The 23,926-nt window shown below is 45.0% G+C and overlaps 2 protein-coding genes across 3 annotated transcripts; both read right to left on the minus strand.

The window, feature by feature from the left end:
- Positions 1-334: 334 nt before the first annotated feature.
- STAT2 (signal transducer and activator of transcription 2) lies at positions 335-18,149 on the minus strand. Of its 2 annotated transcripts, XM_043564449.1 has the most exons (24): positions 17,952-18,149; positions 15,317-15,531; positions 14,758-14,911; positions 14,319-14,414; positions 14,029-14,118; positions 13,862-13,937; positions 13,336-13,421; positions 13,026-13,174; positions 6,907-7,065; positions 6,708-6,800; positions 6,435-6,494; positions 6,031-6,051; positions 5,728-5,821; positions 5,534-5,581; positions 5,367-5,450; positions 5,111-5,209; positions 4,872-5,007; positions 4,698-4,750; positions 4,473-4,567; positions 3,761-3,897; positions 3,401-3,583; positions 3,111-3,168; positions 1,949-2,301; positions 335-1,669 (listed from the first exon to the last, which is right to left on the minus strand). In XM_043564449.1, the coding sequence occupies exons 2-24, from the start codon at positions 15,445-15,447 to the stop codon at positions 1,527-1,529; spliced, it is 2,598 nt and encodes an 865-aa protein (XP_043420384.1). In that variant the 5' UTR covers positions 15,448-15,531; positions 17,952-18,149; the 3' UTR covers positions 335-1,526. The 2 variants fall into 2 exon arrangements, with proteins under 2 accessions (XP_043420384.1, XP_043420385.1); XM_043564450.1 differs by lacking the exons at positions 14,758-14,911; positions 17,952-18,149 and having other exon boundaries at positions 15,317-15,428.
- Positions 18,150-19,785: 1,636 nt separating this feature from the next.
- APOF (apolipoprotein F) lies at positions 19,786-22,322 on the minus strand. The gene is made up of 2 exons (XM_043564459.1): positions 21,018-22,322; positions 19,786-20,779 (listed from the first exon to the last, which is right to left on the minus strand). Exons 1-2 carry the CDS (start codon positions 21,018-21,020, stop codon positions 19,913-19,915), a joined length of 870 nt encoding a protein of 289 aa, XP_043420394.1. The 5' UTR covers positions 21,021-22,322; the 3' UTR covers positions 19,786-19,912.
- Positions 22,323-23,926: the final 1,604 nt, after the last annotated feature.

Here is a 23,926-nt window from a genome sequence, read left to right on the forward strand (position 1 = left end):
CACAACGTTAAAAAGGTATGGGTTTTGGAGTCAAACAGACCCAGGTTTATATATTGGCTTTGTCACCAATCAGCTAAGTGACAATGGGCTAGTTATAGAACTGCTCACCACACCCCCCAACTCATATATAGCTCACAGCCCTCCTGGAAGAATCTAAGGGACAGGAAAGGCTGTTCTAAACATGGAGGTAAGAAGTAAAACATGACAGAAGGGGCCTACTGGGGTGGGTGGAAGACAGGCCATGATTTGCTGATCTTGGTCCTACATGGCCTGCTGGTGTCTCCAAGGACATCAGTCTTTGTGAGCAGAAAAGAAAAGCTCAGAGACAAAACACTTCCAAGTCAGCACAAAGTTTATTAGCCACTTCTGCTCAGAAGGGCCTCTTTCTAAACAAGACTATTCCTCTAAAATATAAGCCAGAAAACAGCCACACGTACAGGGCCTCACTTTCATTACATCTCAAGTTATTCTGGAAACACATTTTAGAGCAATGGGGTTCCCTGGGAATAACTATGGTGTGAGGTTGTCTGGAGCCCCGTGATAAATATTCAAGGTTCTAAGTCCCAGGAACCCAGTTTTTGCCCAGGTCTACACCCAAGGAATAGAAACTCTCCTTTCAGATCAACAATATATTGTACAAAAAGAAGGGATGGTTATCTTAATAGAGAAATATCTAAGATATTTCTAAATATCTAAATATCCAGGGCATCTCTTCCTCTGTAAAAATACCAGACTCTATGTAATACTATAAAAAGTGATTCCTAAATTCCCAGCAACTCTACATCCCTGGCCTCCAAAAGTGATTTGTCTCCTAAGCAGTGAGGAAGTGGAGACTGGACAGAGTAAAATGATTGTGCAAAGCTTCACAGGCATATTAGATTGGCAGGATCATTTTAAGGGGAGGAATGGGTGGGGCCAGCTTGGGGGTACAGGAGAGGAGACCGGTAAGAAAATGAGGTCTACCTCCTATTCCTTTCTTCACATGGTGGGCTAATGCAGAAAGGTCTCAGTCTCTGCAGGAAACAAAGGAATTTAGGACTTAAATCAGGAATGAAAGGAAGAAGGAAGGAAAAGGTTATTTTAGACATGAGGAAACCAGAAGAGAGAAATGGAATCCTATCACATGTCTCTGTTCCCTACTGATGGCCAATGCTAGTGGGCATCACCACATTAGTCTTACCAACTATTCAAATGTTGACATCCTTCCATACTGGAAAGCAGCCATTCCAAGTATCTTGCCCTCCAAGTACCTCCTAAATGTCCTGCCCTACCCTCAGAACCCCTATACCTCCCAAAACAGCAGATGGCCTCAAAGATCCTAGTTAGAGCTATGGCCAACATCTATTCCGACTCAGTAGTGCCCCTTCCTTACCCACAGTATGCTTTTACTTCCCACTCCAAAACCCAGGGTTAACTTAACCAGCTAAGAATGGGTACATGCTTGATTTTCCATCCTTGGAGAGCACAGCATGATGTGAGGGGTAGAAGGGACAAAAGATACAGGAAGAACAGAGGAAATGTAATTCCTAGTAGTCAGAAGGAATTAAGGGCCCATCCGTGTAGAAATGGCTGGGGTGGAAGACGTAAGCCTCATCCACAGTGTTCTGGCCAGCCAACAGCGGGTCACCATTTGGCATGATTTCTTCGATCTTCATACTGTTCCTGAAAACTAGGTAGTCCAGAGAAAGAAGTCAGGCCCTGCTCTTAGGTAAGGAGTTCCTGACCCAGCAGGGAATATGAGGGAGGATGGCTGCACAGACCTGGTAGGGCCTGAGAGGGCACTTAGGTGGGGTAAGGGAGAGGCAGGTACATTTCCTAATAAAAGGAATCACAAATGAGTGTCCCTCCAGTGAGAAGCTTAGAGCTTAGCCTTTTCTATACTGGGTAAGGGAGGGCAGTTGGTAAAGGGAATGTGTCCCCTCTTCCCCAACCCCATCTCATCACTTACTTTCCATTTCCTCGGTGTTCAAGTGTCTCAGATCATGGGGCAAATCCGGCTCTGGCTCTGTCACTGCCTGTGATACAGGGTCTGGAATAGGCTCCAGCTTCAGTTCTGGTCCCAAGTTTGGCTCTGACACTCTTTGTGATACCACATCTAGTGTGGGCTCTAACATGGGCTCCAGAGTAGACTCCGGCATGGGTTCCAGGGTTGGACCCAGATCCAGCCCTGCTGCCAGCAGTGGCTCTAACTCCAGGCATGGCTCTAGCTGTGGCACTGGGGCCAATCCTGGCTCTAGCTCCAGTGACTCCACTTCTGGCTCCAGTTTCAGCTCCAGTGGCTGTTGCAGCTCATCCACCTGTCTGGATACCACAGTACAGACAAAAGGGTAGGGCTTGATTACTTAGGTGAAGTGGGGAATGGCAGAGCAAGCAGAGACTGTCTCTAGTCTAAGAAGTCTAGTCCAACAGAGCAGAGGGCTTAAGAGCACAGGCTTTGGAGTCAGGCTTGCCAGAGTTTGAATCCTATCATTTATTAGATGGGTAGATCTTCACCTCTCTGAGCTGCAGATTTATCATCTGTAAAATGGGAACAATACCACCTCTAACACTTGAGAGGAAGTTGGATCGTTAATAAGCAGGACTTTGGAATCTGACAGACCTAATCATTTATTAGCCATGTACCTTAGTCATGCCACTCTACCACACTAAACCTGTTTCTTGGCTGAAAAGAGTAATACCCCTGTCTACCTCACAGGACTATTATGAAGATTCAATAAATAAGAAACGTTTAAACACAAAACATTTAGCCTAGTACCTGGCATTTAATACACTTTCATTAAATGTGGCTGTCATTACCTGCTTGGATGGGTACTCATAAAAATTAAAATGAGAAAACTGTTCTTATAAAAAAAAAATCTAGTACCATGCTTCAAGTAGAAGCCCATTAACATCAGTGATTATGACTATTATTATCAGGGAAGCCCTGTGGAAACAATCTAAGGATAGCAGCAGAAAAACAGAGAAGAAAGAGGCCAAGCAGAACAAGAAAAAATCTAGAGGCTGGAGAGTGTGGGTCAGTAGGAGGGGTCAGAGAGGCGAACTGAGCAGGTTTGGGTCACTCTATCAGCCGAAAAATGTTACGGACGACGGGCCAAAAGTTCATATCTCACCTGTTAGAGACCACAATGAGCCTATGTTTCAGGTACTTCCTCCGTTCTTGGAGATTAACTGTGGGGGACATACACAGGAAGCCAGGGAGGTCAGTGGATTGGACACATAGCCTAAGGACCCCTATTGCAAACGGTCTTGAGAGTCATATCTCCCTACTAACAGTGTCCCCGGGACAAACCCTTTGACTTCTCTGGATATCAGTTTTTCCATGTCTGGAAGAAACGAGTAGAATTTGTAGATGCCTGAGAATCCCTACAATATTCCAGTGACATATGTCAGTGATTCTCACCTTTCTCCTGGTAGTAACACCCAAAAGCTTCATCCCGGGGTATTCGGGGGTAGAGGAAGCGCAGTGGGTTCTCGGGTATGTTCTCCTCAGTGAGTAGCTGGTAGTCGCGAATGATTTTGGTTAGTGGGAGAGACTGTAGCACTTCCTTGGTGAAGGGCTGCACAGAGTAGATGAGCACCTTATCTGTAGAATGGATGTAGGAATGGGCAGGCCTGAAGGAAAAGGTTGGGCCTGGGAGCTCCCCACCCTGGCTGTCCAACCCCAAACCTGCTGAGAGATTCAGGACACAGCCAGAGAAACCAAGGGCTGATTGAGGGGAGAAGGGACAGGCTGTGGGACCATCAGGGCAAAGCAGCTGACCATCATCCTGGTGTTCCACCCAGGAGCAGGTAATGCCCCCTTCTGATGTTTCACTGAAGCGCAGCAGAAAGGTGCCTGAGATGGTCTTCTTCAGCAGCCGGCGTTCCTGGCTCCGGCTCACAAAGCCCATGATGTGTCTGAAACACAGAAAGCTGCTGTGAGGCCCTCCTGCCTCCTTGCTCTCCTCTCCTCGTAGAGGGAGAGAGCGCCAGGTTTTGGCCCTCGCTCTGCCATTACAAACTATTCCATCTTGGCCGAGTCTCTTCACCTTATTGACAATATCCACCTTCTAGGGTTGTAAGAGGTATGAGGATTCAGTGAGGCCACGTAGATGAAAAGCACCTTGTAAAAGGCAAAGTGCTGTAAAGATGGGCAGCCAGTATAGTGGGAAGACCATAAGCTTGTGGTCTGACAGGCCTGAGTTTGAATCCCAACTATACCCATTGGGTAAATTCTTTAACTTCTCTGAGACTCAGCATTGTTGTAAGGATTACATGCGAGAATTCATAAAGAGCACCCAGCAGGCTCTGGAGCACAACGGATGCTGGAAAAACACTGGCTAGGACTATTATTGCCAAGTGTGAGGGTGTTATCTTGCACCAGTTTTTGCTCTCTCTCCCTATTTGCCACATGAGGGCGCACAGAGTCCATTCTCAAGCCTAGAAAGGCAGAAAGGTGGGGGTGGGGAGAGGGAGGCGGACCAAGGCCTTACCCATCATTCCAGAGATCCTTCAGGTGGTCATGAACCAGCTCCAAGATTTTGTCTAACCATGTCCAGAATGGTAGCTTGCCAGGAGGGCTCTCTCGCTGAAGGAGGAATAGAAAGGCAGGAAGAGATGAAGAGTTGCCCCCCCCCAGTGAGGGGAAGGAATTAGGGGGGAAGGGCTAGTGTTTGCACTAGGGCCTAGATCTAGCAGCACAGAATGCAGTGAGTTACCTTAGTGAAGTCAGCCCAGGATAACCATGCACCCTCAGTCCTGGAGTTCTGCCCTGTGGGCAACAGACAGTTCAGATAATGGAAGGAGACAAGGCCAGGGTCCCTGGAACAGAAAGGACACAGGGCTGGGGGGACTAAGGCTGGGGAAAGGCTGAGAAAAAAGGAGGTCTGTACCAAACAGCTTGTTCCTCAGCATGTTCAGCTGGTCCGAGTCAAGGCCTCGGCCAACATAGGAAGAGAACTGCCAACTGAGAGCAGGGCCCAGCAAGCTCCAGGAGGCCTTGGGGGGGCTGGAGAAGAACTGCTGATTCTGCAAGGGCAGGAGGAAGACAGAATGACTTAGAAGCAGAGCCCTCACACCAAGCTTCCACACCCCTCCTTGCCACCCATTACTTCTTGGCCCCACCTCCTACCTGTGGGTTTGAGCTAAGCAGATTGAACCAAAGAACAGAGGCCCAGGCAATTGAGAGTTGGTTCATGTTAGAAATAATCACCACAGGGAGGGTGTCTGTCTGAAGAGAAGACAGGAGTTAGAGGAAGGATGTGATGTTTCTAGCTTTGGCAGGGGCAAGGAGAGGATTTCCCACCCTGAAAGGCTTCTATTTAACCCCTGCTGAATGCCTTCTGCCAAATTGGCTTCATCTCTCCTTGCCCTCCATCTTCACTCACTGTCAGCTCCTGCTTCAGACCCTGGTAGGCGTATTTGACTGTAATGCTGATAATGTGTAGTTCCTCTGTCACACCCAGCATTCCCTAGGATAGCCAAGGACATAATGATCAGAGGGCCCTTTGGGAAGTTCCTCCTCCCATCCCCCAATCCTCTGCCCAAGCCTCACCTTATTGCAGCTCTTTCCTGAACCACCTGAACGTTGCTCCGAGAGAGTCTGTGAATTGAGAGGAAGGAGAGAAAATGCCAGAGTGGGGACCCCAGGGTCCCTGGAACCCGTTCTGCCTCAAGACTTCCAAAGGCCGGGAACTTCCCTTAGCCTGTTCCACTGGACTAGAAACGCAAGCAACTAGCCCTTCTTACCAGGTAGCCGAAGTCCCAAATCAAGCCCTGACTCTGCCCCTTCTCGGGGGTCAAAGTTTTCTGGTTTGAGGTCATAATGTTGAACTTCCGGAAGCTATTCCAGGAGGAAGATATATGGAGGAGAGGAGGAGTTATTCTAAAAACTCAGCAGGAATACAACAAAAATTCTACTTCATTTCAGACCTCCCCTTCTCCTTTTGTCCATATCCCACCCAAATCAATCTCCTTCTTGTCTCTGCCCCCATGTGGTTGCGTAGGTCATGCAGTGCACAAATGTTTACAGCATCCTTGTCAGGCACCTACCCTTGTGACTGAGGAGGATTCCTAAAAGAGAAAAAAAAAAAAGTCACTAGGGAGCAAAACAGTGTAGAAGTTAGGAATTTAGACTTTAGGATCAGACAGACCTGGGTTCAAATCAAGATCTGTGCTCACTAACCATATGACCTTGCACAAGTGACAGAATCTCTCTGGCCTTGTTTCTTCATTTAAATGGTGCATTGATAATACCTAACTCATGGGCTTCCTATGACAGATGAGTACTTGACAAGTTACATGTCACATGGTGCTCAACAAAAGCTAGGAGTTATTGTCTCTGAGGTAGGAATGGATTGGGTAAGAACACAGGCCCAAGACCCTATTGTGTGTGTTTCCTCTGGCCCACCAGCCCATGTCCTGGCCACCCCTTGGTCCCATGTGCCCCAACTTACCTGTCAATGGAGACTTCTGCAGTCAGTAACTCGTTGCCTTCCTGGAGTCTTACCAGCAATCTAGAGGGAAGAGAGAAGGATGGGGGAAAGTAGTCAACCTCAACCTTCTGGATAGATCAGATATTTGAAAAAAATAAGGTAAGAGATTAGAAGAGATAGATAGATTGAAGAGAAAAGAGAGAAGATGATAAGAGTGGGAAGATCTATAAAGCCAAAAAGGAAACAGTGCCAGGGCTGGAAAAAGGAAGCAGGAATAAGTTCTGAAATACCAACCTTGTTTGGACAGTGAACTTGCTCCCTGTCTTGAGGATAAGGGGTCGATGGGGAGTTTGGGGCATGCAGGGCTGGGTTTCTACCACAAAGGCTCTAGGGAGAGAGATCCAAAGAGAATATATAACTCAGTATCTGTAAGAATGGCTCCTCTTGTTCTTTCCTTCTGCCCTCCCTAGAGGTCCCTCCCTGGCAGCTAGACCTGTGCAGCAGGCGCTGTAGCAACTCCGTGACCTGGGCCTTTCGCAAGTCCACCCCTTTGGTCAGAGGATCATCCTGATAGCTAACCAGGTGCCTCAATCCCTCCAGCTCCTTCAGCAGCTGCCACAGGTGAAACAACAGCTTTGCTCCAGCTGTGAACCTGGGTGATAGAATTCAAGAGAGAGTGAAAATTGCTGAGTTTCCTGGTCCCCCCACACAGGCTCCAGAAGCTCCCCTTGAACTATTTGGGGAATCAGAAACTAATTGGGACAGGGGCACTTAGGTGGCTCAGTTGGTTAAGCGTCTGACTTTGGCTCACGTCATGATCTCGTGGTTTGTGAGTTCAAGCCCCGCATGGGGCTTTGCGCTGACAGTGTGAAGCCTGCTTGGGATTCTCTCTCTCCCTCTCTCTGCCCCTCCCCTGCTCATGCTCTCTTTCTCAAAATAAATAAACTTTAAACAAACAAACAAACAAACTGATTGGGACAAAAAAGGAATCCAAAAGCATATAAAAGATTATGCAACATGATTCATAATCCAAGAAATGAAAATCAAAATCACTTTCACATATAAATCTAGTGAAAGATTTACTTATATAATAAAGTTACTTTTCATATGTCGCTTGAAATGTACTATATATTCTAAGTGCTTAATGTATTTAATCCTTATAACAACCCTATGAGGTAGCTACTATTATTATCCCCATTTTATAGATAATTAAACTCAAGTACAGAAAGGTTAAATGACTTGCTCAAGGTCATAGAATATGGAATGAATTGTATGTGACAACTCAGGCAATCAACCTTCACAATCAGTACTACTTTTTTTTTTAAACAGGCTCCACACCCAAAGTGGGGCTCAAACTCACGACTCTGAGATCAAGAGTCACATGCTCACTGACTTAGGCAGCCAGGTGCCCCCACAATCCATACTTTTAACTTCTATACTTTACTGTCTATATAACAAAAAATAGTAATAGGGAATGTGGTGACAGGAAACCAATCATATACTACATATTAACAAACAGACTGGTATAGCAATTTAGAATTTTTTTTTCAATATATGAAATTTATTGTCAAATTGGTTTCCATACAACACCCAGTGCTCATCCCAAAAGGTGTAGAATTTTTTTTTTAATGTGTATGTATTTTTGAGAGAGAGAGACACAGAGTGTGAGCGGGAGAGAGGCGGAGAGAAAGGGAGACACAGAATCTGAAGCAGGCTCCAGGCTCTGAGCTGTCAGCACAGAGCCCAATGCAGGGCTCGAACTCACAAACCGTGAGATCATGATCTGAGCCGAAGTTGGACGCTTAACCAACTGAGCCACCTGGCGTCCCTGGAACTATTTTTTCAAAAGCCTTAAAAAATGTACACACAATTTGTAGTATTCTAAGATATTAGTATTTCTAAGATATATCCTAAGGAAATAATCAGACAAATGTGTGAGGAAGTTCATAGCTTTGTTATCTGTAAAATATTTTCTATTGAAAAATTAGAAAAATTGCTATTGGATATATAAATTATGGCATATTCACACCATAGAACACCATATGACTATTAAAAATAATCATATAGCAGGGGCACCTGGCTGAGTTCCACATTGGGTGCAGTGCCTACTACTTAAAAACAACAACAACAAATAAATAAATAAATAAATAAATAAATAAATAAATGAATAAATAAATAAAAATAATCATATAGGCTCAAAAAAAATTTTTTAAAGATTTTTCAAATCATCTCTATACCAACATGGGGCTCAAACAACCTGAGATGAAGCATCACATGCTCTTCCAACTGAGCCAGTCAGGCACCCCTAGGCTCAAATTTTTAATATGGAAAAATACCCCAAAACATTAAATTTTATTTTCTTACTTTTTATTTTTTTTAAGAAGGCTTCATGCCTAGTGCCAAGCCCAATGCAGGGCTTGAACTCAACCGTGAGATTAAGACCTGAGCTGAGGTGCACTTGGGTGGCTCAGTTGGTTAAGTGTCTGATTTTGGCTCAGGTCACAACCTCAAGGTTTGTGGGTTAGAGCCCTATGTCACGTTCTCTGCTGTCAGTGAAGAGCCCACTTTAGATCCTCTGTTTTCCTCTCTGCCCCTCCCCTGCTCATGCTCTCTCTCTCTCCAATAAATAAACATTAAAAAAAAGACCTGAGCGGAGATCAAGATTCAGATGCTTAGCCGACTGAGCCACCCAGGCGCCTCCCAAAATGCTAAATTTAAAAAAAAATCACAAGATAGTACATATCTGATATGACCTGACTTTTGCTTAAAATAGATATATATTTGGGGTACTGGCCTGGCTCAGTCAGTGGAGATGAAACTCTTAATCTCAGGGTTGTGAGTTCAAGCCTCATGATGGGTGTAGAGATTACTTAAAATCTTTAAAACAGAACTACATTATGTATATGCATAGAGAAAATCTATGAAAATATATTCAAAAGCCCTAACAATGAGTAACTCTGCATCATCAGATTATGCAGATGGGTAGTTGTTACTTTCTTTTCTAAGTTGTTTGAATTTTTTTCAATTGGCACACATATTTATAATCAGAAAAATCAATAAAGCTCTATTAAAGACAATGAAACAAAGGATCAACACAATAACAGTAACACTACCAAAAAGAAAAGACATATACTTCAACCCAAGAATACCACTTCTGGGAATTTATATTACAGATATAATTAGGGATATAAATAAAGATCTAGCTATGAGGATACTTATTGTAGCACTGTTTAAAATAGCAAGAAATCAAAAACTTAAAAAAAAATTTTTGTTGAATATATGCAATGGAATATGACTCATCCATAAAAAAGAATGAAATCTTGTCATTTGCAACGATGTGGATGGAGCTAGAGAGTTTTGCTAACTGAAGTAAGTCAAAGACAAATACCATATGATTTCACTCATATGTGGAATCTAAGAAATGAAACAGATGAATATAGGGTAAAAAAAAAAAAAAAAAGAGAGATGCAAAGCAGAAAACAGACTCTTAAGTGAGGGTTGTGGCGGGTGGGGGGTGCTGAGGGGGTGGTTGGGGGGATGGATTAAATGGGTGATGGGCATTAAGGAGGATGGACACTTGTGATGAGAGGAGCATTAGGTGTTGTATGAAGTGATGCATCACTAAATTTACACCTGAAACTAATACTACACTGTATGTTAACTAGCTGGAATTTAAACAAAAACTCGGGGAAAAAATTGAAAAGAAAAAAGCAAGAAATCACTAGATCATAGTTTGCCAACCTCTATACAAATGATGGATATGTTTGCAACTATAATTCAAATAGTGATTCTGTACACTAAGCCCCATATACCTGTTTTCAATTTACCTGAACATCATTGTGATTCATTCTTAATAGTTTACTTTTTAAAAATATTATTTAATTAATTTTTTAAAAGTAAACTGTATCCCCCAACTGGGGCTCGAATTCATGACCCCCAAATCAAGAGTCACATGCTCTACCCACTGAACCAGCCAGGTACCCCTATTTTTAGTAAATTATAATGAATTTTCTTATTAGAAAATATTTAAGGAACATCTGGGTGGCTCAGTCAGTTAAGTGTCCCACTCTTGATCACAGCTCAGGTCATGATCTCACTATTCATGAGATTGAGCCCTGAGTCAGGCTCCGTGCTGACAGTGTGGAACCTGCTTGATTCTGTCCCCTCCCCCCGCCAAATAAACATTTTTTAAAAAGAAAATATTTAGGGGCGCCTGGGTGGCTCAGTTGGTTGAGTGTCTGACTTCAGCTCAGGTCATGATCTCACAGTTCGTACGGGGTTCGAGCCCCGCATCGGGCTCTGTGCTGACAGCTCAGAGCCCAGAGCCTGCTTCCAATTCTGTGTCTCCCTCTCTCTCTGCCCCTCCCCCACTCACACTCTGTCTCTCCCTCCTTCAAAAATAAATAAACATTAAAAAAAAAATTAAAAAAAAAAAAAGAAAATATTTAAAACAATGGGCACTCTAAGTATCTTGAAGGACAAAGCAATTATTTTTTCAACATCACAAAAAAAATAATATAAAAAAGGGCCTACTAAAAAAAAAAGCAAGAAATTAAAAAAACACCTAAATGTCCAAAAATAGGAGTTCATTAATTAAATTATGTTACCTCTATATAGGGAACTATGAGGCAACCATTAAAAATAACATGGGTAGGGGGGCACCTGGGTGGCTCAGTTGGTTAAGCGTCCAACTTTGGCTCAGGTCATGATCTCACAGTCTGTGAGTTCGAGCCCCGTGTCAGGCTCTGTGCTGACAGCTCAGAGCCTGGAGCCTGCTTCGGATTCTGTGTCTCCCTCTCTCTCTGCCCCTCCCCTGCTCATGCTCTGTCTCTGTCTCATAAATAAATAAAAACATTAAAAAAAATTTAAAAAGAAAATAAATAACATGGGTAGGGGCACCTGGCTGGTTCACTTGGTTTACTGAGCATGCACCTCTTAATCTCAGGGTGTTAAGTTCAAGCCCCACTTTGGGTGGAGTTTACTTAAGCAAACAAATAAATAAGTAAATAAAATCTTATAAAAAATATATATCAGCCTGTCTCATTAAAAAAATAAACAAATAATGGATAAATATTGTAATATACTGCTAAGTTTAAAAAAACAGTGCTTGGGGCACCTGGGTGGCTCAGTCGGTTAAGCTTCCGACTTCGGCTCAGGTCATGATCTCATGGTTGGTGAGTTCGAGCCCTGCATCAGGAACTGTGCTGACAGCTCGGAGCATGGAGCCTGCTTCGGATTCTGTGTTTCCTTCTCTCTCTGCCCCTCCCCTGCCCGTGCTCTCTTTCTCTCTCAAAAAAAAATAAACATTAGGGGCGCCTGGGTGGCTCAGTCAGTTAAGCGTCTGACTTCGGCTCAGGTCATGATCTCGCAGTCTGTGAGTTTGAGCCCCGCGTCCGGCTCTGTGCTGACAGCTCAGAGCCTGGAGCCTGTTTCGGATTCTGTGTCTCCCTCTCTCTGACCCTCCCCCATTCATGCTCTGTCTCTCTCTGTCTCAAAAATAAATAAACGTTAAAAAAAAAAAAATTAAAAAACTTTTTTTAATTAAGAAAAAAACAGCTCTCAAAATAGTATGAAAAATGATTCAATCTTTGTGGGTTTGTTTTTTTATTTTAGAGAGATTTATTTTACTTATTTTATTTTTTATTTATTTATTTTTAATTTTTAAATGTTTATTTATTTTTGAGACAGAAAGAGACAGAGCGCAAGCAGGGGAGGGGCAGAGAGAGAGAGAGAGAGAGAGAGAGAGAGAGAGAGAGAATCTGAAGCAGGCTCCAGGCTCTAAGCTGTCAGCACAGAGCCCAATGCAGGGCTCGAACCCACAAACTGTGAGATCATGACCTGAGCTGAAGTAGGATGCTTAACCGACTGAGCTACTCAGGCACCCCTATTTATTTTATTTTAGAGCACAAGTGGGGAAGAGGGACAGAGGGAGAGAGAGAGACAATCTTTAACATTTTTTTTTAAAGTTTATTTATTTTGAGAGAGAGAGAGAGAGAGAGAGAGAGAGAGAAAGCACACATAGGCATGCGAGCTGGGGAGGGGCAGAGAGAAAGGGAGAGAATCCCAAACAGGATCCACTATGTGATCACGGAGCCCAATGTGGGGGCTCAATCTCACAAACCTTGAAATCACGACCTGAGCTGAAATCAAGAGTCAGATGCTCAACCAACTGAGCCACCTAGGCACCCCTCAATTTTTGTATAATAATATTACAGTAGTTATATCTGGATAGTAAGATAATAGGTAATTTTCTTTCCTTTTTTTCAGCATTAATAGTCATTGTGGCTAAATTAAAAAAAGGGTAGAAAATATATTTTTTGGGTGATTAAAAAGGAAGGAGAAACCAGCTTGTGGATTAATCCATTACTTCCGCCAAAACAAAGACTGGGCTCTGGGCTCCCTGGGTGGTGAGAATGAAGAGAGGGTCACTGCAGTCAGACAAGGGAGCTGGCTGGGATCATTTGGAAAAGCAGAGAGTAAGAAGAGCAATAGCTCTTGCCTAGGTAGGCAATTCATTACATGAATGAGAAAATTCATTACAATTCACAATTTACAGTTTACGAAGCACAGCGGTATGGCTGGGACAGGGGCTGGGTAGGAGACGCCTCTCACCACTTCTCTAGTTGTTCCAATCCTCCATTCAGAGGGGCTCCAATGCAGGCTTTCTGCTGCTGGATTTTCCATTCCTCCAACCTGGGCAGCAGTAGCTCAACGAGGGTAGTTAATCGGCCTAGCAATGCTTTGATGGCATCCAGTACCTCCTAAGAAAGCCATAAAGTGAGTGGTGAGCACTTCTTACCATCACCCTCTACCATCCACCTGGGGATGAAGAGACAAAGAAGCCAAAGCTAAGACACCAGGCCTCCCATATGCCTCATTTGCCCCAATGCCCTGCTACCCACTCCCTCTGTCTGCCTCCCACCTTTCTCCTTTTGTCCAGTTCATTAAGAGTTTCCTGCAGAAGCTGCTGCTGCCTGGTCTGATGGGGGTCCAAACAGGGTGTCTTCACTGAATGGCAGGAGCAGGAGGGAGACAGATGCTCAGACCTAGGGCTCCTTCCCCTCCCCATCCAGACTAGGACCTCAGTCAGAGTCAGGTGGGGAGGGGGGGAATTTTGAAGGGAGAAAAGGGGGAACCAAGCAAAGCACAGGCACCTCTGAGCCCTCAGGCAAATTCTGAATGGTCACACTTGAACCAACAGCCCACTCAACCTGCTAAGGCAGTTTTCCATGCATCTCCCCCAACATTCACTAGCTGTCCCTCAGCCACACCTTCAGCCCAACCTCTATAACATATCCTAGCACTTTTAGCTTTGCATGGCAGCAGGACTGTAGCCAGTGATGTGTAGTAGCCGGGGGAGATTATTGCTTACTGGGGCTTTTCTCTTCTCCTCTCTTGGCCCCCAAGCAGGCACCTGTCTTTCGCCCACCCCTCAGTGTGCTGCCTACCTTGGGCCTGGATCTTATATCGGAAGCAGAAGACATCCTGCTGGTCTTTCAGCTGGCAGATGCATTTCACCAGCTTCTGTAGAGGGGATAAGACCCAGATGAGGCTGCTTCTGTGGGAGGAGTCAGGCCGAGCCCTACCCACCCTGACTCTTGCTGCATCTACTAACCTCCATCATAACTGTTAATTCCAGGATCCTGGATTCAATCTCATGCTGCTGGCTCTCTGCAGGTGCTTCGAGGGCTGGCTCTTCCTGTTCCTGAAATAAGAGACTCTGAGCACATTTCAATTCTGACATTTCATCTCTTAAATCCAGGCCTTCAATTATACCACAGGGAGGAAGGTGGGGGAGGGCGGCAGGAGGGGGAGCGGATCTTGTTCTGAGACAAATTTCCTGAGTCCTTTCCATGGTCACTCTCTACTCTGGGAGCTTTCAAAATCACTACAAATCGTTCTTACCGATTGAGCCCTCTGAGCCTGGATCAGAATTCTTTTTTCTTCCAGAAGGAGATTAAAGATCATCTCAGACAACTGGGTAGGGCCCTGGGGAAAGGCCTGCAGTAGGAAGAGAAAGAATTGAACTCAACTGTCTTCAATGATCTACCCCTCCAGACCTTCCCCACCAGTGACCCCAGTACTTCCCCCTCCTCAGGGTCCCTAGTCTTTCCCCTTTTCACCACTAGTCCCCCAAAACCCAGCCTCTTCCTAACAGGGTCTTCTAGACTCTGCCCTTTTTTCTGCCAGTGATCCCCCAAGTCCACACCTTGTCCTCTCTTTCCCCAGATCTGCCCCCATCCCTTTACATCTTTAGGTCCTGTTCCGTACCCTAAATCATACTTCTCTACACTCAGTTCCCTTTCAATTTGGCTTTTTGGCTCTTCCTGGTTCCTCCAAGCACCTGAATGTCCCGATAGAATTTTCTCAAGTTGTGCCGTAGTAACAAGCACTCAGTGTTCTGGCTGCAGCGGCCACACTCATAATTCAGTTGGTCCAAGAAATGGAAGAACAGCATGTTAGCCTTGGAATCATCACTGCCAAATGCAGCATCCTGCCTGGGGACAGAGAATGACAAGGATTGGAATCTTGGGGGCTGCCTGGTTTCAGTCGGTTAAACGTCCAATTCTTAATTTTGGCTCAGGTCATGATCGCAGGATTCGTGAGATAAAGCCCAGCATCAGGCTCTGCACTTAAAGCATGGAGCCTGCTTGGGATTCTCTCTTTCCCTCCTCCTCTGCCTCTCCCCTGCTCACTTCCCTTGCATTCTCTTTCTCTCAAAATAAATAAATAAACTAAAAAAAAAAAAAAAAAGAAAAAAAAAAAGCCTCTCTGCAGGGTTGCTACTATCTTTTGAAGCCTTCGAACCCCTTCCTGCCCTTGGTGTCTACAAGATCCTGGGGACTCGGAAGAAGGAAACCACTTTCCTCATCCACCTGTACCCAACTTCCTGAAGTCCTTACCAGTTTTGGTCTTCAATCCAGACAGCTAAGCATTGTCGAATGTCCATTGGCAGGAGGCTATTTGAGTAGAGCTGGTGTAGCTGATCCTGAAAAGGGTTGTCGAGATTCTGTAGCATCTCCCACTGCGCCATTTGGGATCTGAGTCTGAAGGATGCAGGTTCCCAACTGGAAATTTTGCTGAACTAAATCATCCACAGTCTCATGATTGCTTATTACTACAAATTTAAAATTATACAGGTAAGAAAAAATAAAAATTAAAGCTACGTTGACCATACTTCCAATCTTGGTCCCTTCCCTTTCTCTCCATAGGTAACCAATATTATCAGTTTGGTGCATATTCTTCCAGAAAGTACCATTCAAGGGCTCCAATATGTAGGCCTTTTTGTTTTAATAATTTTCAAACACACACCAAAGCAGAGTGAATAGTACAGGAATCATCAGCTTCACCAACATTAATGATATTTCTACCACCTTTATTTATTTCATCTATCGTCCCCAATGAATTTATTTTAGATTTATTTGTTTGTGTTTGTGTTCACTTATGCTGGAGCATTTAACCATCAATTTGAGTCAGAAGTATTTATTTTAGGGGTGCCTGGGTGGCTCAGTCAGCTAAGCATCTGCATCTTGGTTCTGGCTCAGGTCATGATCTCACAGTTCATGGGTTTGAGCCTACTCAGTGAGAAGCCTGGTTGGGATTCTCTCTCTCCCTCTCTCTGCCTCTCTCCCACTCTCACTTGCGCGCGCTCTCTCTCAAAATAAATAAACTTAATTTTTTTTTTAATCTTTAAGAAGTATTTATTTCAGCATAATCCCTGCTGGCTCCAAAGCTTTATCAGAGGTTGACACCTCTTAAGAGACAGGTATACCCTATAATCTGCTCTCCATGTAGGAAGGAAGAACTCCATTCCAAATGTTTAAATACTGTGAAAGGGGTCACTCAATCCCTAAGACTGTGATACTTTTATGACTCTTATTAACCTCCAATTTTTCGTGTAGATTATCAACTCTGTGAGAGACCCAGAAAATTTTTTTTTTTTTTTATTTCCCACCAGCGTGGGCTGGACATAGAAAGCAAAGGTTTTTGTTTGTTTGCTTTTTCACCGAGAAATTTCCCTCAAAACTGGTTTTTGTCTGTCACCAAGCAGGCTGAAGTAAGAATCTTTCTTCCTATCTTTCCCTGCCCACTGCCATCTGTCTGCTTAGGAACCAAAACTTATTCTTGCTGCAGCCTGAGCCTAACAGAAAAGAGTGTTTACATACATCTGTGTTCTAAAAAAGGTCACATGATTTTATTACAAATGAAAGAAAAACGTTTGGGGTGGGAGAAATTCTCCCCCCCCCCCCAGTATGAATAATCATGAGATGCTTTTCCACCTCTTTGAATTAAAACATGGAGAGGAAATGATTGACCAGGGGCTCCTATTTTTTGTTTTAATCCTTTTACTAGTGCTTGTCTTTTTAAACTGCATACCTATACTGCTTTAAAAAAACAAATGGAGGGGCACCTGGGTGGCTCAGTCAGTTAAGTGTCCAGTTCTTTATCTCAGGCTCAGGTCTTGATCTTAGGACTGTGAGTTGAAGCCCTGCACTAGGCTGGCCATGCAGCCTACTGAACTTAACAAAAGAAAAAAAAAATGGAGAGACCCCAGTTCTCAAGGAACTAATCTCAGCTGGTACTAAAAGAGCAAGGTGTCAAGTAAACCCTGAGGTTTAAATATTAAACAACAACAACAAAACCCATAGTCTTCCCAAATAAATCACAAATACAAAGGTTAAAATCTGTAACACTTACGTTTTTTTCCAATTATCCCTCATTCTCTTAGGTACATATTTTGTGCTCAATCAGCTTTTCAGAAAAGAATTGCATTTTGTATGTAACCTTAGGCAAATCGTTTCGTTTTTCCGTCCCTTTTTTTGTTTTTGATCTGTTTTTAATGTTTATTCATATTGAGAGAAAGAGAGCACAAGGACGGGAGGGGACAGAAAGAGAGGGAGAGAGAATCCCAAGTAGGCGCTGGTCTTGACAGCCTGGGGTTCGATTCCACAAACCCTGAGATCATGATCTGAGTCTAAATCAAGAGAATCAAGGTGGGTCGCTAAACCGAATGGGTCACCCAGGCGCCCCTGTCCCTTATACTTAGCAAAGAAAGATGTTAAATCATATCTACCTTTGGACATGGTTTTTGTTTTTGTTTTTGTTTTTTTTTACAGTGAGCATCAAAACTAACACAGACCGGAAGGTAAAATCGTTGGCTAAGGCACTGAACAAATGCAACACGGGTATCGGAGGCTGCAGGGGAGTCTGGGGAGGTGGGTGTTAAGAGTTGGGAAGCTGTGGGGCGCTTGGGGGTCTCAGTTGCTTGAGCGTCCGACTTCGACTCAGGTCATGATCTCCCAGTATGTGGGTTCAAGCCCCGCGTCGGGCTCTGTGCTGACAGCTCACAGCCTGGAGCCTGCCTCGGATTCTGTGCCTCCCCCTCTCTCTGCCCTTCCCCTGCTTGTGCTCTGTGTCTCTCAAAAATAAATAAATGTTAAAAAAAAAAAAAAAAGAGTTCGGAAGCTGGGCTGGACAGGATGGGGAGATTCAGCATGCAGCACAGGACAGCTATTTCAACCCCGAATGAAGACTTACCACTCCAGGACGTACCGCCGGGGCCTGCCGCCCTTCCCAGAGAGGAACTCGCGCCTGCACTCCGACCCCCGCGCGCCCACTCTGGGCCTGTACCTGGCGAGGGTCTCAGCCCCTGCTCTCTCCAGCGGTTCAGGGCAAGGCTTCCGGTCCCACGGAGTTCAGGCACCAGCAATCGCGCCCCGCCCTCATTCTTCGGCCCGCCCCTCGGATCCGCCCCCTCGTAGCAGGCTGGCGCGAGTGGCCGGCTGAACACAGCCTGGCAACCCCGACGCTAACTGCCATTCAGCCCTACTTTTCCAAGTTCATTGGCGGTGCCACAACTCCTCCCCCCGGTGGGGCGGGACAAGCGGCCCCGAAATCACACTTCCAGCTCCAGGGATTGATGGGATAGCTCAAGTACGCCCTGCCCCGCGGAGGGAGGAGTCCAATTAACGGAATAGCCCAGGACTGAAACAGCTGATTTCCGAGAACTTGCGCCAAGCCGGCGAAACCGAGACTAGCCCTGGGCACTTCAGGCTCTGTTCCATAAGAGGCGGGACCGGAATCTCGACACTTTGGGCTAGGAAGGGAGGAGCTGTAGTAATAAATAATATTTATTACTGGTACCTTGCTAAGCACTTGAGGTTCATTGTAACATTTTCAATTTCCACAAAAAGCCATCCAGGTGAAAATGATTATCACCACTTTAGACATTTTAAAAACTGAACTTTGAGAAAAGTTAAGTTACTGGTCAGGGATCATTGAGGGTCTTACAAGTAGAGGCTGGATTGAAATCCAAATCCTCTGACTCCAAACCCCAAACTTTAATTTCTTTTTTTCAACGTTTATTTATTTTTTGGGACAGAGAGACAGAGCATGAACGGGAGAGGGGCAGAGAGAGAGGGAGACACAGAATCGGAAACATGCTCCAGGCTCTGAGCCATCAGCCCAGAGCCCGACGCGGGGCTCGAACTCACGGACCGCGAGATCGTGACCTGGCTGAAGTCGGACGCTTAACCGACTGCGCCACCCAGGCGCCCCCCAAACCCCAAACTTTAAAATTCTTGCATTTTGGGGCGCTTGGGTGGCTCAGTCCGTCAAGCGACTTAGGTTCAGGCCATGATCTCTCAGGTCATGAGTTAGAGTCCTGCCTCAGGCTCTGTGCTGACAGTTCAGATTCTGGACCCTGGTTTAGATTGTGTCTCCCCCTCTCTCTGCCCCTCCCCTGCTTGTGCTTGCGCGCTCTCTCGCGCTCTCTCTCTCTCTCTCTCTCAAAAATAAACAAACATTAAAAAAATTAAAGAAATTATTTTTAATGTTTATTTATTGTTTTTGAGAGATAGACAAAGCACAAGCAGGGCAGGGGCAGAGAAAGAGGGAGACACAGAATCTGAAGCAGGTTCCAGGCTCCGAGCTGTCAGCACAGAGCCTGACGGGCTTGAACTCACAAACTGTGAGATCATGACCTGAGCCAAAGCCAGACACTCAACCGACTGAGCCACCCAGGTGCCCCAAACATTAAACAATTTTTTGATAAAAAATAAAATACCTGTACTTGGGGGAGCCTGGGTGGCTCAGTAGGCAACGGACTCTTGGTTTCGGCTCAGGTCATGATCTCACGGTTCATGAGTTTGAGCCCTGCATCCATCTCTCTGCTGTCAGGGCAGAGAGCTGCTTCGGATCCTGTCTCCTTCTCTCTGCCCCTCTCCTGGACGTGCACATGCTTGCACGCTCTCTCTGTCTCTCTCTAAAAATAAATAGACATTAAAAAAGAAAAAACTCTGCATTTTACAGCACTGCCTTCCTCACTGATAACAAACCAGAGATTTGGATTTTGAAGAAACACACATTACAGCTTGTCAAAATATTAGATTTGTTCATTCTGTTAGGACCACCTTTTACATCCCGAGACCGCCATCTCAAGATGGCATAAGTCATAGCTATTAAACAAGCCCTGAATTAATAATGGTGCGACACTAAGGTCAAAGGGCCTTGGAAGTTGTTTCTTCCAGGTCACTCACATTTAAAGCCCTCCCCCAGGTCTCCTCGCTGATCTCTGGCAGAGGGGTGTTTGCCTCATTCACATAGTAATACTGGATCAACTGTTGAATCCCAGCCTTCACTGCAGGTTTAAGTGCAGTGCTGATTAGTAGTCCTGTGGGTCCCCCAGATAACCCAACCATGGTCATCAGAAAGTCATAACCCATATCTATGACCCCATCTTGGCCTCGTTCCTTGGCCTTGTCTGAGCAGTTCTGAGCAGCATAATACAAAGCTGTGCCCAGGTTGTAGTAGGTTCCCACTCCTGGCAACAGCTGGACTATATCGTGCACACCCTGCTCCTGCTCCTGTTCACAGTCATTGATGGGTAGGGATCGTTGGGCTCTTTGTGGGCCCCGCTGCTCCCTGGTCAACAGCTGTAGAGCAGAGGCCAGGGCATCCACTGAAACTGCCCTCCCTGTGCTTCTGCTTTTCTGGAGCCCTTGAAGATGCCGGATGAGGATCTGTGTAGCTTTCACTCCCCCCTGATGATACAACTGAAGTTGCAGGGCCCAGGTATCAGCCTGGCAGCCAGCTTTCTCCAGGGTGATCAGCAGTGGCAAGCCTACCAAGAACTTGAGTAGAGGGGCCACGTCGGTGAAGCCAGGCAGGGACTTTGGGAGCAGGGTCTGGCAGAACAAAGGGTCTGAGGAAGGTGGCCAGGACCTCAAGGATGAGGGAAGGTGCATCAGAATATTTGTCTGGTTTCCATATGAAATGGCATCCACAGGGTGCAGCAGGAGGTAGCAAAAAAGCAGCCCAACTTGTATTGTGATGAATCTGAGGCCACACATGTCTGAAACAGTACACTGGAAAGGCGACAAACCAGAAAAATACAAACCAGTTCCCTAAGGGTTGTGGTCTGAAAGGAGCCCAGGACTCGGGGCACACCTCCAGCCATCATCTCCAAGCTTCCGTTATTTTTAGGTAAAGTCCCCAGAAATAGGAAATACAGCCCAATTGTTCCCATCTGGCCTTCCCCATCTTCAAGTCACCAGAGACTTCCTCTGCTTTATTATCATCCGTTTATAGGGGACCCCAAATTACCATACAGTCCAGGCGAGAAGTGAGTTTGTCTTGGTAGGTTTGGTTGCTCCTCAATCCAGTTCTGCCCACTTCTCTGCCCCATGAAGAAAGGAAAGATTTGCTTTCCCCCGTAACCAGTAAGAGATGTAATCTCTGCAAATAGTTGTCCTTTGTATTGGCTGCTCAAACCCTGTCCCTTTGTTACACTCTCGACCTCAATACCTAAGACCCCATTTTATTTTGTCTCTCTTTTCAGTTAAGAATTAAATTAGTGAGCTACAGCATCTATCTAGGTGGGGATTTAGTACAGGGTGGATGAATGAGAAAAAGGTTAAAATACTTCTCATGCTTAGTACATATTACATGCACAGTATACGATGACTGAAGAAAAAGAAACGGAAAGCAAAATGGAATAACAACTAGAGGCTGGGACTTTCTAAGTGGGGAGGGGCAAGGCTAACACCAGTCACATGTGTTTTAGCATTGGCATGAAATAAAGAGCATACATCTGTCCTGAGCGATCTGCTACATTTCTAACTACTTACCATGCCCCATCTTTGAACATAGTCCTGAGAAAAGACACTTGTTTCTTAGTTGGCATTGAATATCTGAAGTAAACCTAGACAAATTCCTGAATCAATTTCTCCATAAAGCACTTCCAAATAACTGTGGAACATTTGATAAATTATATTGTCATCATCCATAGACATTGAGAGGTCCTTTCTTACCTTAGGGGTTGCTTCAGCTTTTTGCCCAATCCGTCCCCATGTTCCCAAGACTTATTCCTGCAGTTCTAGGGGATATTGACAGCAAATTCTTTGAACTGTGTCAGCAACATGGGAGATGGCTGGTAGACCTACCTCACCAGTGGGTGTATTTGCCACCATCAATACATCCCTCAGGGTAAATAGCTGAGTGTTGGATTTATCCAAGTTTCCCTCCAGATCCCCCAGGTCCCTCAGGATAAATTTGTATTGCCAATGCCTTCCTCTGTCTGCTTTTTTACTCTCATGGATGAGGGTTTCAGTTGATGTCCTTTCCTCCCATCCTAACAAGCTGAAGCTGCAGAATGTGAGCCTTAGTTGGGCAGCCAACCTCCTCCAGGGACACCCCCACAGCTAAGTAGGATAGGTACTCAGGCAGAGTGGCTATGGAGTGGGTAGCATGCAAGAGATCCTGGAAGGTCTTAAGATATGGGAGAGGGATCTGGATGGAGAGTGTTTTCAGAGAATGCCCAGTTTTTGTCAAAGATGGCTGGAAGTTCAGGGCCCCTTTCTGGACATTTCTTGGAAAGACAGCCAATGAGGACAGCAAAACACAGCAAAGGGGTGCCTGGCTGGCTCAGTTGGTAGAGCATGTGACTCTTGATCTCGGGACTATGTTTGAGCCCCATGTTGGGTAGATTACTTAAAAATAAAATCTTAAAGGGCGCCTGGGTGGCTCAATCGGTTGAGCGTCCAACTTCAACTCAGGTCATGATCTCATGGTTTGTGGGTTCGAGCCCCACGTCGGGCTCTGTGCTGACAGCTTGCTCAGAGCCCAGAGCCTGCTTCACATTCTATGTCTCCTTCTCTCTCTGCCTCTTCCCTCACTCACTATCTCTTTCTGTCTCTCAAGAATAAATGTATAAAAAATTTAAAAATAAATTAAAAAATTAAATCTTAAAAAAAAAAAAAAAAAGACACAGCAAAGGAGCAGCACAGCCTGGATCATGGTGGGTCAGCAGGAACAGCCCTGCTGGAAAGAAGTGCTCGGGTTGGGAAGTAGGGAAGGCTTGGGACAAAGAGACACCAAGACCGGTCAGAGCTTGGAAGTGGCCCTGCCCTTGGAAACTTTAATTACCCTGGACACAACTTTGCCCCCACCCTTACAAACTGTGGGCAGTCCTCACCTGCTCCAGAAACAAGCCAGAGGAATAAGATGGTCCGAACACGTCCTTTCCTCGGTGCTTCTCTAATCTGAATGACAGCTTTCTAGAACTCACCTTCTCTTCATTCCAGCAAAAAAAAAAGTTGGCCCTTCTGAAAACAGTGAAGGACATATGTTCACAAATATTTATCCACCTCCTCCTGGCTCAGGCTTTTCCTCCTCACCTTTGCCCCATGCTGACAAAAAGGCCATCGCCCTTTGTGGCTACTGCTTTTCCTGCCCTGTATCCCTGTTACCCTCAGATTTCTCTAGGCCTAAACCTAGATCAGGAAAAATTCCTGTCTCTTCTGGGGAAGCAGGGAGGCAAAAGGCAGGGACACCAATGATTTCTGGGCAGGAGACCCCAAAATAGTTCTTACTCAATGGGCTTACCGGGTAGAAAAATGAGAAAATAGAACCTATTGGCAAGCCAGACCAAATTAGAGCAACTTTTGTTTTTACCGTGTCATTCTTGCGCAATACCCTACTTAAACACATTTATTACCCTGGTAGTACTTTTTTTTTCAACTTCATTTTTTTATTTTATTTTAGAGCACATGAGCAACAGAGAGAAGGGCAGAGGAAGAGAGAGGGAATCTTAAGCAAGCTTCACACTCCTCACAGAGTCTGACGTGGGACTTGATTCCACGACCGTGGGATCATGACCTGAGCCGAAGTGAAGCTAGATGTTCAACTGAACTGAGCCACCCAGGTGCCCCCAGAAATTCAATTTTCAAAAATGTATTTCTCTATCTTCTTATGAAATTACATAATTCATCATCTATGTATACTACCTGCTTTTGATCTGTGTACAGATAAGAGTAAGTACTTAGTTATCTCTCAAACTTTGTGCATTTACTGAGCAATTTCTCGGTCACTATGTGTGTGAAAAGCAGTCTCCTCACTGAGTAATGAAGAAAAAAATATATTGCTCTTTTCACCAGTGCATTCCTGTGAGAGTGAATGGGGTTAAGGGAAAAACATACAAATGAATACTTTTCTAAATGAAGTATTTTAAATAC

The sequence above is a fragment of the Prionailurus bengalensis genome, chromosome B4, assembly GCF_016509475.1.
Source record: "Prionailurus bengalensis isolate Pbe53 chromosome B4, Fcat_Pben_1.1_paternal_pri, whole genome shotgun sequence".
Lineage (NCBI taxonomy): Eukaryota > Metazoa > Chordata > Mammalia > Carnivora > Felidae > Prionailurus > Prionailurus bengalensis.